Below are 17,719 nucleotides of genomic sequence, written 5' to 3'. Positions count from 1 at the left end.
ATAATCCAATTTGATAATAATCCAATTTAATGAAGAATAATCAAATTTGATAATAAAACCTAATATTAATGAAGAATAATCCAATTTGATAATTAAAAAAATAATCCTAATATAAAACATGGTGATGAATAATAATCCAATTTGATAATAATCCAATTTAATGAATAATCCAATTTAATGAAGAATAATCAAATTCGATAATAAAACCTAATATTAATGAATAATAATCCAATTTGATAATAAAAAATAATCCTAATATAAAACATGGTGATGAATAATAATACAATTTGATAATAATCCAATTTAATGAATAATCCAATTTAATGAAGAATAATCAAATTTGATAATAAAACCTAATATTAATGAATAATAATTCAATTTGATAATAAAAAAAACCTATTATTAATGAATAATAATCCAATTTGATAATAAAACCTAATATTAATAAAATAATAAATAACATTAAACATATTAAAATTATCCTAGGGAATAATTATACAACATTACTTAATTACTTAACAAAATTAACATGTAATTGTTAACATTATTTAATTACTTAAAAAAATTAACATGCAAGTATTAATTACTTAAAAAAATTAACATACGAGTCCACACAAATTTATTTGTTGTTGTATAAATTACAATAATATAAATTTAAGTTTGTAAAATTACCTTAAATATGGAACCGTTTGTGTTCAAGCTTTGGAATGGATCTGGAATAGCTTTGAAAATGGCAAGGGAAATAAAATAATAAATAACATTAAACATATTAAAATTATCCTAGGGAATAATTATACAACATTACTTAATTACTTAAAAAAATTAACATGTAATTGTTAACATTACTTAATTACTTACAAAATTTAACGTGCAAGTATTAATTACTTAAAAAAATTAACATACGAGTCCATACAAATTTATTTGTTGTTGTATAAATTACAATAATATAAATTTAAGTTTGTAAACTTACCTTAAATATGGAACCGTTTGTGTTCAAGCTTTGGAATGGATCTGGAATAGCTTTGAAAATGGTAAGGGAAATAAAATAATAAATAACATTAAACATATTAAAATTATCCTAGGGAATAATTATACAACATTACTTAATTACTTAAAAAAATTAACATGTAATTGTTAACATTACTTAATTACTTACAAAATTTAACATGCAAGTATTAATTACTTAAAAAAATTAACATACGAGTCCATACAAATTTATTTGTTGTTGTATAAATTACAATAATATAAATTTAAGTTTGTAAACTTACCTTAAATATGGAACCGTTTGTTTTCAAGCTTTGGAATGGATCTGGAATAGCTTTGAAAATGGTAAGGGAAGAAGAAGAAATGAAAATGCTGAATGCCTCTGATACTATCACTCCACCTCTGATAAGGCGTGCCGCGTGAAAGAATATAATAGACAATGATACACTGTTCTGCATGTGAAAGAATATCACGGACTCACGCACACGGACACGGTTTCATTATAAAAGCAGTATTATTTGATGTCCATCGTCTGAAACTGCAAAAAGTTATGGACATTTTGTAAAATCAGTCAGGCATCTCAGATGAGATGACCCAACCACATCAAAGGGCCACATAAATTTTTTGCAAGTATTGCTAGAATCTAAAACCAAAAAGTAAGAATATTATTGGTGTTACAGCTTTACAGGTTACGAATGCATTATATAATATTTATATGTCTATATACACAGGTCAACAGTCACCTCACACGACACCACACACACACACCGACATGACACCACACACGCACACATCCCACGCACACTCACCTCTCACACGCATACGGTATTCTCTCAGACTCTCTTGAACCTTCTCCCTTCTCTCTTCTCTGAGTCCCTTCTCCCCCTTCTCCGTTCTCCCACGTCAATTTCCCCCGTCAAGAACAAACACAGATCTCCCAATCCCACCCACGTACGTCTCTCGATCCTTCTCCCCCACACACACACTCACGCACAAAGACCCAAGGTCTCTCGATCCTTCTCCCACTCCCACACACACGCACAGAGACCCACATCGTCGTCGCCGCCGTCGTCTTTCGTTCTAGCTCTCTGCGCCGATGGTCCAAGACCTACATACACACATGCACGACCTTCATCATCAGCATCGTCTTTCTCCCACTCCCACACACACGCACAGAGACCCACATCGGCAGATCGGCTTCTGCTTCTCCCTCGTCGCCGCCGTCGTCGTCTCTCTCCTTTCTCTCTGCGCCGATGGTCCAAGACCCACATACACACATGCACACCCATCATCATCAGCATCGTCTTTCTCCCTCTCCTTCTCATCTCTGCAACTTGGCGAACTCCGGCGAGGCCGTGCGTGTCGACTCAATTTCCGAACACCTCCAATGATTTCAAGGCAAATTTCATATATACAAATGTTCATCTCGTCTCCTTTTTCATTTTCATACCTAGATCGGAGTCTAGGGTCATGTTTTACAGTCGGCCGGAGCTTCTACAACTCCGGCGTTCTTCTCCGAGCGGTCAGCCACCGATATTATCGATAAATTCGGTAATATCGCGATATTATCACGAAAACTAGTTGGATATAGAAAAAAAAAATCGGAACTTCTCAAAACCGATAATATCGGCGATATATCGGCGATATTATCGGCATTTCGGACCATGGTTTCAACAAGCCAACCGTCAAACTTGTTTGTATATACTTCGAGATTGTATACACCAAAAATCGCAAAAAAACAGAAATTCAGAGATCAAGTAACGGGACAAAACTTTTTGACGATTATAAACGAAAAATCACGATTTAACGGTTATATTAATTCTGATTTTGATGATTTTTTACAGCTACACTCATTGACCCTATATGAATACAACGAACTGATTCGATCGTCAATTTAAAATATTTACACAAGTGGATACCACAAAATCTTATGTTATAGTTGATGAAAGTATTAATAAATTTCAAATGTTAGTGAATCTATCGTTTTGATGGGATACGCATTGTACCAAACTAGTTTGAACGATCCAACCGTCAAACTTTTTTGTATATGCTTCGAGATCGCATACGCCAAAATCGTAAAACGAGACAACTTTTCGACGGTTATAAACGAAAAATCACTATTTAACGGTTATTTTAACTCTGATTTTGATGATTTTTTATAGCTACACTCGTTAACCCTATATGATTACAATAAACTAATTCGATCATCAATTTAAAACATTTACACAAGTGGATACAACAAGAGAAAAAGACTATGCAAGAACCCAAAAAAAAAAGAGACTTGGCGCGATGTAGGTGCCAATGCGTCACTCAAAACAGCTTTGCGCGACATAGTTGTACCAACGTTGTGCAAAGTCCTTTTTTTTTTTACCGGTTTGCTTATGAGTACAAAATAAATAAATGAAAATGTACTTAGTAAATACATATACCATTGATTTTGATGGGATACGCATTATACAAAACTAGTTTTAACGATCCAGCTGTCAAACTTGTTTGTATATGCTTAGAGATCGCATACGCCAAAAATTGTAAAAAACAAACATTCAAAGATTAAGTACGGGACAAAACTTTTCGACGGTTATGAACGAAAAATCACGATTTAACGGTTATTTGAACTCTGATTTTGATAATTTTTTACAACTACGCTCTTTGACCCTATATGAATAAAATGAACTAATTCGATCATCAATTTAAAACATTTACACAAGTAGATACCACAAGAGAAAAAGGCAATGCAAGAACCCAAAAAAAGAAAAAGAAAAAGACTTTGCGCGACGCAAGTGCACGTACGTCGCGCAAAGTTGGCGAAAAACTGGTACATCATTTTTTGTTTGGCGCCAAGATCTTGCGCGACGCAAAAAACAATGCCAGTCTTCGTCGCGCAAAGGCCTTTGCGCGACGTTTTGTGTTTGCATCGCGCAAACGTACTTTGAGAGACAAAATTTGCTCTCTCGCGCAAACATGTTTTTCTACAAGTGATTTGAAGCGAATGGAAGAGAGTTCACCGAAACATCCAATGCTTTCTTCATTGCTGAGGCCACAGACTTCGATTTCTCAAATAGTACCATCTGGAGGTAGTAACTATCCTCCAACGCAAACATTGGATATCCCATATAAATCACTCCTCTCTCTCCATTTTTTCCCCTGCAAAAATTTAAAAACAGTAAAACACATATATTGATAAATTAGTTATGTTTGCTCCCTAAATCCGCCATGGGCCTTGCGGGCATGCCAGAGATTTGCTCACATACGAGATTGGTGGGGTGCGGGCGTGCCACTACTAGATGCCGCTAGTAGACGGTATTTGAATGATTGAGGTTGCGCCTTTTGACTTCAAATCAAGAGATTGTGCCATTTGAGTGGGAGTTGCTCAAATTAAGGTTCTTTGTTTGCCTTAAAAATAAGGACTTTACTTATATGGAGAGATATAACAATATGTAAATAACAAGGTTGCTTGGAAATATAAATGACAGAGGAAATTGACTAAAATTGCAGATTGCTTGTAATTTATATGACTGGAAATGAGTACATAAAAGCTATAAATGAGATCGATACCGCAAGTGAGCAGCAGAGCTAATAAACTAGATAAAAGAAGGCTTTTGGCAAATCTAGTTTGAGCAGAGTTTGTGCCTCTGTTTGTTTGTTTGAGTGTCCCTACTCCTTGTGTTTGGGCTCCTTTAAATAGAGATTTCGAGGAAACCCTCCTGCTGAAGGCACTGCATCTGCCCGAAAGAAACTTGGGCAGTTTGTATTTCACTTGCCAACTTGCATGGAGAAATAATATTAAAAGGGGAACTTGCATTTCCACCACATGCTTTCATCACATGTTTTCCCACTTGTAATAAACTAACATTAAAAATAAGCAAGTTGGCTAGTTGGCTTCTTTCATCACACATTCTTGCCCGAAAGCATGCATGGTGTCTTTCTACCCACTTGCATGAAAAAGCATGCACTTATCTTGATTAAACAATTCTCTTGGCAAACCTCCACCACCCAAACAAATGGGAGAAACAATATTATAATGTCAAATCCCTCCACTTGCATCTAAATATCTTTCTAAGTTAGCTTTCTTGCATATTAATCCTCCAAATGCCATGTTTTACCCAAATTGCCCAAATAAGTAAAAATAGGTATATTTTGAGTGCAAACAAGTTATATAAACAATAAAATCAACGTACAAGCAAAATTATAATAGAACATACAAAATCAACATCCTTAATGCGTCCAAGTTGACATCCGGCTCAATGTATCTGAATTTGCCAAACGGATCGAACACCTTCTTCTTTTTATATACGATGAATATACATATTTTAAAAAGTGGTTCAAGTCTATCATAGTATTTCAGAAGCAAAGCAAGTACATTATTTAGGGATAGTACTTTAACACCATTTTCCGTAACAAGTTGAACTGTGAGACAAATAGATAAAAGATTAGACCACATATTAAATATGATGTGAGATAATGAACAAAATAGCATTCAAGTAGCACTCACCCATTATGTACCCTCCGGTAGCAGGATCCATCAAGGATGCAATTAAGTGTCCAAATTCTGCTATCGCTGATGCCGTCTTCTCATTGATACTGAGGACTTGTTTAATTGAAATCTCAAGATACTCACATATATGGATAGACCTCCAACTTTCTCCTCGGATACTCATTGTCATTCTTTGAGTAAGAAAGATACCATATTCGTCTCAATTGATTCTCTACATCAAGAATCAAGTAACCTAATGTTGTACTATGAGTCAATTTATAAATATAACTGATTCCTTTATTTATTACTTGCTTAAGATGACTTTCGCCTTTCTTGAAAGTAGTATTTTTCATCTCATACACTCCCATTGTCAAGTCTCGCATGTTTCCAACCCTAGCGACAACAATGTTTCCATTCAAAACATGGACTTTGTTCACATTATCATGGACTGAAAACAACAAAAAAATACAAATGAATACACAATGTTGACAGATTGTATATAACAATATTATCACAAAATATGTCATGGATAAGAAACCCTAATTCAAAATCCAAAACCTCGGAGTTGTGTGATTAACTCTGTTCGAGTTCAGCATATATAAACATAGACTGAGCCTGGCTAGATTCATGCAAGCAACTTTGTAATTTTCAATTACATACATACAATAACTGACTAAACAATAATTGTCACCATTAACTTAAGATTGAAACAAAGAAAGTTAGCAGCACTTTGTTTAATTTCAAACGACTTGACTTACGGATTGATAATGAATGATTAGGTAAATTGGATAAAGCAAAACACATATTGAAAATTTTACCTACTTTACAGACGAGATCAACTTTTTTGGTTCTCCTTGAATCTGATCTCCACTTTCGAGCTTTATCACAGTAATAGTCGATTCTTTGTATTCTCCTTTAAAAGAACATTAAGACAAAGGATAAGCCAGAAGAACATATTATTAAGGTAGACAAACCAACTGATCATATAGTAGCATAAGTCATTCATTTCACAAATTTAATTAAAGGACCGTTAGCTCATACACCAGCACGTTCAACTTGCAACTCTTGCTTATATAGCACCGAAGCAGAAGCAAGATGGGAATTCGAGAACGTGGTTGTGTTCAGAGGGGGGGGGGTGTTATTGTGAATGAATTTCCTATCTAACAAACTTTACTTTAAAACGCATATTTTTAGTATATATAAAATAAAATCCTCAATGCATATTGGGTAGAAATTGTAGAAGGAGGTATCTACAAAATCTCATGAAATAATGATCACACCCTGAAAATTGACATTCGGAATTGTAAGCAATAGAAAAATAGGATACACAAGGAAATTATGCATGTACAATATAGTCACACTATGAAACCAATTACACAAATTCTCAGCCAACGAATTGCATCGCAATGTCAATAGGTAGCCTACGTAAACTAGACATACTGAGCAACTAAATATTCTACATCTCATTCAAATACCGTAAGCATAAACAGCAACAAAGTTATCAATCATTTATCTACAAGAAGAAACTTAATTCAACAATTTAAAAATAGTTTAATAGGTACAAGGAGCATCTCAAGACCCAACATTTAATAGGAACAGCTGAAATTTTATTGCTACACTCATATACGTTATATACGATATATATGATATAGTCATCAACTAAAACGCGAATTGCGTAATGTCAACGGGAAGTTAGGCCATACCTACTCACTATACGCTAAGTAAGCAACATTAAAGTAATTTACTTTAGGGTGCTTTAGATTTTGACCCTTACAACTTATTATTTATAGATTAAAACTCATATATCTTTAAAGATTCAGTTTAAGCCCAAATTTAAAATTTGTAAACATATGGGAACACTATTGACCTATTAATACAACTTATTTACACTCATGCCACTCATACTTTATGGTCTCTTTTTCAAATCCCTAAATTTATGCCAAATGAAAAGTAGTAGAAAAAGTGAAATAATATGTAAAAAGTGTTTGCATTAACCGTATCAATGTCAAACTAGAAAAGTAGTTTTTTTTTCTGGGTGATATATTCTGTAGCAATTTATCCATATTAATTGGTAGGTAAATAAGTTTGTTCCAATTATTTAAAAAAAAATGCTACACCTATGTTATATATTTTGAATCAAATAACATTCCTCTAACTTGTAGGTAAATTATTTTCTATGTATTGTTATATATGTTAGACACATTTTGTTGTTGTATAAACATGAGTGGAACATAATATTGTTGATTTTATACATCAAACTGCATTTTTTTTGTTATAGGTAAATTATTTTCCATGTACAAGTACTTATGTTAGGCACATTTTGTTGTTGGTACATACAATATTTTGTATCATTGCAAAGAAAGATATTACATTACACCCATGGTATCATTGTTGTAGGTAAATTATTGGAAATTAATTTGTAGTTAGGTAATGAACATTTTTCATCATTGGAAATGAACATTTCAAATAGTAGGTTGGTAAATTAATTTGTTCTAATTACATAAAAAAAATTACACTACACCTAGTTATATTTAATTTTTCCAATTATTAAAAAAATTATACTACACCCAACCAAATAACATTTCTCTAACTTGTAGGTAAATTATTTTCCATGTATTGTTAGATATGTTAGGCACGTTTTATTGTTGTATAAACATGGGTGTAACATAGTATTTTTAATACTATGTATCGAACTACATTTCTTCTTAATATAGGTAAATTATTCTCCATGTATTAGTACATATGTTAGGCACGTTTTGTTGGTGGTATAAACATTATTTTGCATCATTGTAAAAAAGAGATATTATATTACACCCATGGTATAATTGTTGTAGGTAAATTAATGTGCATGTAGATAATGAAATACAATGTTCTAATATATTAATAAAAAATTGATAAATTCAAAAGTATTCAAGAGTAGGGTGAAAAAAACTTAATCGAATAGTTTTATGAAAATTCAAAGCCTTTCTAAAAAATTAATATGCAATAAATTTTTAACATTAATGTCTTTTTTTTTCTTGTTGCAAAATTATTTACTCTCTCCTTACAATTAATTTTAATTGTCTACATCAAATATGTAATAGGGGTATTTTAGGCATGTGAAAAATGTAAAATGTGTGAAGTAATATGAAATTAATGAATTTGCTTATGTGGATCCTAGTCATTGGGTTTTTTTTTAGTAAAAAGGTTATGTAGGGTTTTATATGAAGAAAATTGAGTTTGAAGGACTAAAGTCATATTATCGATCACATTCGAATGCTACAATGCAGACGACATCAACTTCTGAATCATTTTTGTATGTTTCTACAAACAATTCAGTTCAGTTCAATTCAATTATGTGCAAATTTAAGATTGCAAAAATGGATATATATTACCGTTAACGGCCACATTTTGTCCGCTATTCTGCCCCTGGACGGATTTCGCTTGGGCTTCTGCTTCTCCTTGGATTGCGCGGCGGAACATGGCAACGGATTCCTGGACGCGGCCGATCACGGGAGCGGATCTGTATGCGCGGCGGATCATGGCTTTCTGCGAGTAAGAGAAACCTTTGCTATTGCTCTTTTTCTGACAGGGAGAGAGAGGAGCACGCCAGAGAAAAAGTATTATGAGGGTGTGTTCTTTCCCTTACGCAATACTTGTTCCTAAAGAATAGGAATTATTATCAACTACGTAATGCAAATCCTAAAACCAAAATAGTCTAACCCTAGTGGCTAGGAAAATCCTGTTAACTTTAACAATCCATCAGTCAATATCCGAAAATGAGCAATACCAAAGAGAAAATTTTTATTGTAACGGGAACACGATACCACGTGTTTTTATGTAAGTAATAGGAAATTTTATTTTTAAGTTAATAACTTTTTAACACACATATCTCACTATTTATATAATGACACATATTTTTTGATACACATATCCCACAATTTATATAATGATACATAATATACCACCGATGGTCACATTGAAAAATCTCTCCGATACAAAAAAATCTCTCCAATACAAGTTTTCTGGGTCTCTATCACTCGCAGAGAGCCATGATCCACCGCACTTTCAGATCCGCTCCCGTGATCGGCCGAGTACAGAAATGCGTTGCCATGTTCCACCGTGCAATCGGCGGACAAGCAGAAGCCCACGCGAAAGCCAAGTCAGAATCGGTCCAGGAGCAGAAGAGAGGGACTCGTAATCGTCGTATTCGTAAGTTTTTGTTTTCTTTTAGGGTTTATTATGCACTTAATTGGCTTCTTTTAGAGAGTTCATGTAAATAAATTGTAAAGTGCTACATTTATTTATTTAGGGGTGGTTAATTCAGTATAATTTTCAAATTACTTTTTCGTTTGCTGCTAAACGAACAATGTTTAAATTTGTTTTTGGCTGAAGCTTGTATTTCATGCCAATCTAGCTCTACATCTGTCATATATATCCATTTTTGCAATCTTAGATTAGCATATAATTAAATTGAACTAAACTGAATTGAACAAATTGAATTGTTGTAGAAACATAAAAAATGATTCAGAAGTTGATGTCATTTGTATTTGCAAGCATTCGAATGAGATTGATAATAAAGTAAATTACTTTAATGTTGTATGATACTTTAGTAGGTATGGTCTAGACATTACGTAATTCGTGTTTTAGTTGATTACTATATTATCATTTATAACATGTAAGAGTAGCAATAAAATTGCAGATGTTCCTATTACACGAGCCTTGAGATGCTCCTCGGTCATTCCCCCTCCCCCTTCTTTTATTTATATTTGACTCTAAGATGGAATTGCAAAATTCAAACAGATCACAAGGCAATAGAACCAAAAATTCGTGGAGATGTAACCAAAAAACCAGAGAGTCGTGGTGAAGTGATTCGTATGGGACGTGCCAGTCTTGTGGATGATCCTGTTTGCGGTGTGGCCCAAGGTATGCTTTTCATTTTACCCTTTGCCTTTACTTTCAGCGCCTGTGCATGGCTTCTATTTGGTTAGCAGTTTAATTGAGCCTGTAGTTTGGTAAATAAAATATCCATCTGCGTACTATCCTTGAAGTTCAATTCGGTTGCTACCAGATAAAATGTACCCCCACCCTAGAGTATGTATTTCAGTTGTAACTCTATGGGGTTTGTTGTCGGAACAGAGATTAAACTATTATTAAATGATTGATAACTTTGTTATAAAATCCTCTCCCCCTCCCCCAACAACAACCCTAGAGTATGTATTTCAGTTGTAAACATATGGGTATTATGTCGTTACAGAGATTAAACTATTATTAAATTGTTGAATTCAGTTTTATTTCTTGTAGATATTTGTTGTTGGCTGAGTATGTCTAGTCTACATAGGCTACCCGTTAACATTGCGATGACATTGAGTTGGCTGAGAGTTTGTGTACTTGGTTCAATAGTGTGACTATTTTTGTTGCTTATGAATGTCAATTTCCGAGTGTGATAATTATTTCATGAGATTTTGTAGATACCTCCGTCTACAATTTCTACCCCATATATATTGAGTTTTTTTCTGTCAGCAAAATCTCCATTTCGTCTTTGCTTTTTGTTACCATGCAAGATTTTATTTTCTCAGCAAACTTTCTGCTTGTGGTACTTTTTTAAAATTGAAAATATGCGCTTTAAAGTTTCATAGCGGAAATTCATTGTTTGTAATTTTCTTTCTTAGTTTTGGTAGACCGTCTTTACAGTTGTGTTGCCGCTAAACAGTTTTTTAGTGGAATATATTAAGCAGGTGGCATGGCTTTGCTAAGCTTACTTATTTAAGCTTGAGAAAGCAAACGGTCCTTTAAATTAAATTTGTGAAATGAATGACTTATGTTACTCTACGATCAGCTGGTGTGTGTACCTTAATATCATGTTGTTCTGCCTTATCTTGTGTGTTGGGAATATGGGCCTTGATGTGATTTTTATTCTTTTTGTTTTTGGTTGTTAATAATGGCAGGAAAGAAGGACTTCGAAGCAGAATTAGCAGCAGCAAAACTTAAATATGGTCCTTGTGGAGTTTGCGGAAAGGAGAAAGACCACAGGCTTGCTGATTGCCCTTACAAAAAACATATCCCAAACCCTCTGGAGGTAACTGTTCTTGATGGTAGGTATGGAATAGTTTGTAAGTGTTGTGGTCAACCTGGTGGGCACCCTGGTCGCCGGGGCTGGACTGGACGTGCTATTCTCAAGTTTTGTAGCCATTGTATAGTATGGGGTGAGCACTGGACTGCAGATTGCCCGTGTGTTGAGCCCGATGAAGTTGAGAAATGGAGAAAGGACATTAAAGAGGTTGAATGTTATTGTTTGAGAGAGGAACCCGAGAAAGAAGAATTTCTGGACTTAGAACCATATTTTAGGGCCGTGCAAAGGAAGGATGAGGAAAATGAATATGATGCTTGAGGAAAGGAATGAGGGACGTGGAGCCTGGGGAACTTGAGGAATCATAAACCGATGCTGCCGCTGCTATTGAAATTTGGAGGGCGCGAAGCTTTCCTTTTTCAGGCTTTTAATTATTATGACTTAAATTAACGTTGAACGCATGTTAGTGTCGTGTTAAATTACTGGTCTTGTTTGAAGTGCCATTACTTATCTGTTAAGTATGAATGATATATGGGAGTCCATTTTACTATCTAAGAGGTTGGTTGGTTGTGGGAGAGCCCCAAAAGATACTGATATCGTTTTACCCTCTCCAAACCTCTTAAGGGGTGTATGTTTTCCTTCACCAAATTTCACTGGAATGGACTAAGGGTTTGTCCAAAGTCCTGTGTTTGTACCCCGTAAGGTCTAGATTTAATGGGACTAACTCTCAGTCGCCTCGACTAAAACTGAAGGGATATGTATACTAAGACTGAACAAGAAGAGGAGGAGAGAAAATGGGGGGAATCATCAACGTCGTCAACGGGTCAGGATGCGCTTGCTCACTTCGCTTTAGCTTAACCCGATTTTTCTTTTTTGTTTTTGTATGTGTTAAATTTCCAGATCATTGATCTCTATGCTGGGTTCGTCCTATCCACATCTCTCATCCAGGTAACTCTATCATCCCAATTTTAGTTTGGGTGTCTAGAAAATTCCGAAAATTATCATTTTGTAGAGATCGCGATGCCCCATTTTGATGCAATCTCGAGGAAATGAGTTTTGTTTGTATTGATCTGAAACTAGTTAAGTTCAAAGTGAAATGACGCAAGCTATATCAAATGAGAAAAATGACTCTCACCAGTGACTTAAAAATTGATTTAGTTATCCAAATGTTATCATACAAAAAGCAAATGCCAGTCCAATAAGTGAAAATGTGCAACATAATTATATATTCGCCAAAGTAATGATTAATCACGTGATTTAGGATATGTATGGGCTGGAAATTCATCATCACACCGAGTGTGAACTTGTTAATGCATGATGATGGGACGGTGAAAATCAACTTTACAGGACATTTTGCCCTCCTTGGCCCACAAATTCCTTGAATCCAAGAATCAGCCAACTCCTCAGCATATATCCTTGCATAGAGGAAAGACTCTGGGTTACCCCTGACTTCTAGCAATGTATATCATTTCTTACAGAGAAAGATTCCAAAGCCTTTCAGTGTTTGTTCATCAATGAATTTCTAAATTCATCTAAACGGACAACAAACAAAATCAGGTGGTTTAATGAGTACTTAGCTTAACATTAAGCATTCGTATGTTCACAAATATCAAACATGAGCTTAATTTCAACACAAATGCATAATTTCAAATTGAGATATACTTCCCCACATCTCCCAGTGTATATGATGAATATAAGAATTTTAGACTATTAAACAAAAATGCAATGTTGGTTGATTGTGTGAGTTACGAGAAGACTTAAATACTAAAAACGGAAAAGAAAAAGGAAACAAAAGATCAAACCAAAATCAATAATAAGATTTATATTCTGGTTGAACATGGGTCTCTATATAAGCATATTTGATGATTTGAAAGTCAAAGCAAAAACCTTTGGCTTTCTATGCCATATTAGATACCTCTACGTCTTTTGCTCATTAGACATTCAATATTTATCCCACCATGTTATAAACTAGATCACACTCATATGATGAATCGTCAGAAAGAAAGATATCCCAAATTCATGGGTTTTGGATGCAAGACTATTAATTAAAACCACGAAACGCACTTGGGTGGATCAACTAATTAACGAAATGGTTGACATTCTTGTTCTTTTCAGTTAATTGGAATTATATGTACTACAGAAACAAGAATATGCAATTAGATATCATCAAATATAAAACTCTTGAAAGAAATTTACAAGTATAAAAACAGATATTACTAGATCAAGCGGTCCTGAATTTACCTTTTTGTCAGAAGTGAATTCATGACCGAGACCAGTCATAGTAATAACTTACAATAATAGAGTCAGCTGTATTTGGAATAACATGATTCCCATGTACATGCTGCACAAACTTTTCCATGTCTGCCACAACTCCTTTCTCTTTTCGGAGTTCTCTCCATCTAGAGAAGCCAACACCCCCACAACAATGAAAAATTAAAAAGTAAATTATGGCCGTCAAAGTGAAACTATAGAATGACAATGGTTTAAGAAGCCTCTCCATAAATGGGGGTAAGGTTAGCCGACATTCACCTCTTCCAGACCCTACGTAAAACGGGAGCCTTGTGCACTGGGTACGACCTTTTACTACCAGCCTCTACGAAGCAATGGATGACTTTATTTTTGTAAATTAAATATAAAAAATACAATGGAAAAGGTTGAAATTGGAAAAGAATAACAAAGAGAAAAACTTATAAAACATATGTAGATATCGTAATTGGACTGTAGAAAGGAGCAACTTCCACTGCTAAAGGATACACGTTGGTCGATTATCAACTCAAAAACATTTCATTAACGATGCGTATGAATTAAGACCACCACCACTCCAAGGTCTACTTCAGAATATGCAAAGCATTTGATTAAATCATGTTCCATTGAAAGCTTTTTAACTTAAGCCTCACTCAAAAGCATTGTCTGTGAGCCAGTAATTCCCATAACATGCAAATCAATGTTAAACTCTTCCTTGAGGCTAGCTATATGCATAGATTTGAAAAATTAAATTTTAATGAATTGCCCAGCCAAATAAAAGAAATTCAAAGTACCTGGTTTTCATCAAAGTATGGTTAATAAGCAAGCAGCAATGTACAACTTATGACGAACATAATGAAAGTCAGAGAGGATAACTCAATTGGGGGCCGTAAAACCAAATTTTGAATTGCATGTGGCTGTAAATGAACAACATGCATGGCCTCAAAATGTTTTTGACCATTCATTTGGCCGTGTTTTCTTTGCACAAACTAGATGTTGATATCCCACCACATAAACAGGAGAAGAATGAATCAGTACATCTTGCTGCTTTCAAAAATCTTAAATCAGACTAGGATGGGAACTCATTTGCAATAACCAAAAAAGGCCACCAACAAAGCACGCAAAACAACAAAATCTAACAAAACTGAGCACCTCGAAATTCTAAACTCCAAAGTGTCATAAATATTTTCAATGACAGATGATCTTACATATATTATACAAAAGCCTTATAATAACAGAAGAAAAAGTGAAATTAAGTACCTGATCCCTTAATTGATCTAATAATGTGACACCAATCAGAGCAGGTCGGATATTGCCCACTGCTATTACGGTTCTTGAAAGATATAATCTAAAATGGACAGCTCTCGGAGCCCTAATACAATCCTCCCGCTTTATCACTACAGTAATTTTGTACTCAGTACAACCATGAGCAATTGCACACAAATTAATGTTTTGCCTGCATTTCGTAAAACAGATTAGATCCCTTCGTATTGTAAATAATGGATTATGAGAAACGCGTAGAATCAAAGTCTACAGTAGCCCGTATTGTAAACCAGTGTACAAAACATGAAATGTTAAATCAAATAAAATAATCCAACTTGTTGCCAAAATTAACAAAATGATAAAAAAATCCCTAATCTTTGCCAGTGCATTGAAAAGAGTTGCACTAACTCTTGGAGTACAGGCAATGTTTTGGCCAACTCGTGCCGAAATACTACAGTTTGGAATGACTTGAACCTGAAAGAGAAGAGGTGCCAGAAATTCGTATTAAAAAATGAACACAAAGACACATTCAAACATATGTAAAATAAAATAAAAAATAGCGCGCAGTAAAAATTTCAATGTGGGAATCGGTTAAGAATGGAATAAACTAATCAGTATTCACATGGAATAAAACATATCTGAACATAAACCAACACATATTTTAGGACCGTGCAAGGGAAGGATGAGGAAAATGAATATGATGCTTGAGGAAAGGAATGAGGGACATGGAGCCTGGGGAACTTGAGGAATCATAAACCGAAGCTGCCGCTGCTATTGAAATTTGTTTGAAATGGTACCAGGCATGATGTTTAGGTTGATAATGTTTGATAAAGCGTGAAACTTTCAATAATGGTTTCAAGAGGTTTCTGTGATTTCGAGAGAGAGAGAGTGTAAGAGTCTGTGTATATTTCATATGAAGAAAAAAAAGAAATTAGAAGGACTATATTCCCCATAGCTGGTCAAAAACTAGATCCTACATTTTAGGGACCTAGTACTCATCTTCGGCCATTAAGGTCATCGGAGGATATCTACCATCCACCTGGAGGAAGATGGGAAGACCTAGTACAAACATATAAGATAAGAACACCAGCTGTAATCTTTCTAAAACTAGAAAATGAAACAAGCCGTTGTATTTTGAATTCTAACGGCTCCTTCTAATTTTAGCAAGTTCTTCATTTCTCCAAACTTCTCAGCTTCCATTCGATTTCAACTACAGGATTAACTTCTGCATATTAACTCCAAAGCTAGTAGGCAGCTTAATTCTCAACTGCCTCTCCTAAGCTGCTTACTGGCTTCACTCCTAACTTCATCCTCAAGTAATTGAATTGCTTTTTAGGCAAAGCTTTTGTAAATATATCTACTAGCTATTCTTCACTTCTGCAATATTTCACATCAATGGATCCTTGCTGTAATGCTTCCCGAATAAAGTGATATTTCCTATTTATATGTCTGGTTCTTGAAAAACTGGATTTTTGGCCATCGATATTGTTGACATGTTGTCACAAAACAATGGTGTTGCTTCAGTTTGCATTTCACCAAAATCATCCAACACAAACCTTAGCCAGATAGCTTGAGTTGTTGCCTCAGCTGCTGAGATGTACTCAACTTTTGCAGTTGACAATGCAACTGTGTTTTGCTTGACTGAGGCCCATGAAAATGTACCACTACCAAAACTGAATGCATACCCAGGTGTGCTTCTACTGTCATCTTCACTGCCAGCCCAATCTGAGTCACAAAATCCAATCAAAACAGCATCCTTGTCCCTTGTGAATTCAATGCCATAGCGGAGAGTACCTTGAATATATCTAAGAACTCTTTTAGCTATTCCTATGTGCTTCTTCGTGGGACCATGCATGAATCTTGATAACAAGTTGGTTGCATACATTATATCAGGCCTGATTGCAGTTAAATCAAACTGCCAACAATTTTCCTAAACAAACCTTCATCAGCCAGCTCACTTCCATCAACTTTCTTCAGTTTCTCACCAGTGGGTAGGGGAATTGTCACTGACTTACAATCCTCAAGGCCAAACTTTACAAGTAAGGACTTTGCATACTTGCTTTGATGAATGAATACCCCTTTATCAGTTTGTAGAACTCCCATGCCCAAGAAATGATGTAAGAGTCCTAAATCAGTCATCTCATACTTCTGCATCATGTCTCTTTTAAACTCACTGAGCAATGCATTACTACTTCCAGTATAAACTATATCATCAACATATATAGAGACAATGATCAGTTTTCCTTTTTCATCAGTTCTGGTATATAAGGTGGCCTCACTGGTGCTTCTTTTAAAGTTGCAACTAGTGAGATAAGTGTTAATCTCACTGTACCAGGCTCTAGGAGCCTGCTTCAAACCATAGAGAGCCTTCTTTAACTTATAGACCTTATAACTTGCATTTTCCACATCAAAACCTTCTGGTTGCTCAGTGTAAACCTCATCCTCAAGTACTCTATTCAAGAAAGCTGACTTAACATCTAATTGGAACAACTTCCAACCCTTTTATGCTGCAAGTGCAATCAAGGTTCTAATTGTATCTAACCTTGCCACTGGGGCAAAGGTTTTATTATAGTCAATACCAGGTTTCTGGGCATACCCTTTTGCCACAAGCCTAGCCTTGTGTTTTTGAACTGTTCCATCCAGATTCAGCTTGGTTTTTAACACCCATTTGACTCATATGACTAGTTTGTCCGCAGGCCTTTCCA

General features: G+C 34.9%; 2 protein-coding genes across 2 annotated transcripts; one reads left to right on the top strand and one right to left on the bottom strand.

The window, feature by feature from the left end:
* Positions 1-3,953: 3,953 nt before the first annotated feature.
* LOC126621579 (uncharacterized) lies at positions 3,954-9,176 on the bottom strand. The gene is made up of 5 exons (XM_050290119.1): positions 8,833-9,176; positions 6,277-6,371; positions 5,477-5,906; positions 5,187-5,391; positions 3,954-4,128 (listed from the first exon to the last, which is right to left on the bottom strand). The coding sequence occupies exons 3-5, from the start codon at positions 5,646-5,648 to the stop codon at positions 3,954-3,956; spliced, it is 552 nt and encodes a 183-aa protein (XP_050146076.1). The 5' UTR covers positions 5,649-5,906; positions 6,277-6,371; positions 8,833-9,176.
* Positions 9,177-9,411: 235 nt separating this feature from the next.
* LOC126621520 (uncharacterized) lies at positions 9,412-12,093 on the top strand. The gene is made up of 3 exons (XM_050290039.1): positions 9,412-9,649; positions 10,241-10,363; positions 11,386-12,093. Exons 1-3 carry the CDS (start codon positions 9,490-9,492, stop codon positions 11,826-11,828), a joined length of 726 nt encoding a protein of 241 aa, XP_050145996.1. The 5' UTR covers positions 9,412-9,489; the 3' UTR covers positions 11,829-12,093.
* Positions 12,094-17,719: the final 5,626 nt, after the last annotated feature.

This window comes from Malus sylvestris, chromosome 5 (assembly GCF_916048215.2).
Source record: "Malus sylvestris chromosome 5, drMalSylv7.2, whole genome shotgun sequence".
NCBI classification, from domain to species: domain Eukaryota; kingdom Viridiplantae; phylum Streptophyta; class Magnoliopsida; order Rosales; family Rosaceae; genus Malus; species Malus sylvestris.
The sequence above is the reverse complement of the archived record's forward strand: the minus strand, read 5'-3'. Positions and strand labels throughout refer to the sequence as shown.

What these genes read in the sequence shown, in the direction of transcription:
- LOC126621579 (XM_050290119.1), bottom strand. Translation starts at nt 5,648, where the DNA reads ATGACAATGAGTATCCGAGGAGAAAGTTGGAGGTCTATCCATATATGT. An exon ending in TACCGGAGGGTACATAATGG is followed by an intron (nt 5,392 to 5,476) that starts GTGAGTGCTACT and finishes TTTGTCTCACAG; the next exon opens with TTCAACTTGTTACGGAAAAT. An exon ending in GCATTAAGGATGTTGATTTT is followed by an intron (nt 4,129 to 5,186) that starts GTATGTTCTATT and finishes AAATTTTTGCAG; the next exon opens with GGGAAAAAATGGAGAGAGAG.
- LOC126621520 (XM_050290039.1), top strand. Translation starts at nt 9,490, where the DNA reads ATGATCCACCGCACTTTCAGATCCGCTCCCGTGATCGGCCGAGTACAG. An exon ending in GACTCGTAATCGTCGTATTC is followed by an intron (nt 9,650 to 10,240) that starts GTAAGTTTTTGT and finishes AAATTCAAACAG; the next exon opens with ATCACAAGGCAATAGAACCA. An exon ending in TGTTTGCGGTGTGGCCCAAG is followed by an intron (nt 10,364 to 11,385) that starts GTATGCTTTTCA and finishes TAATAATGGCAG; the next exon opens with GAAAGAAGGACTTCGAAGCA.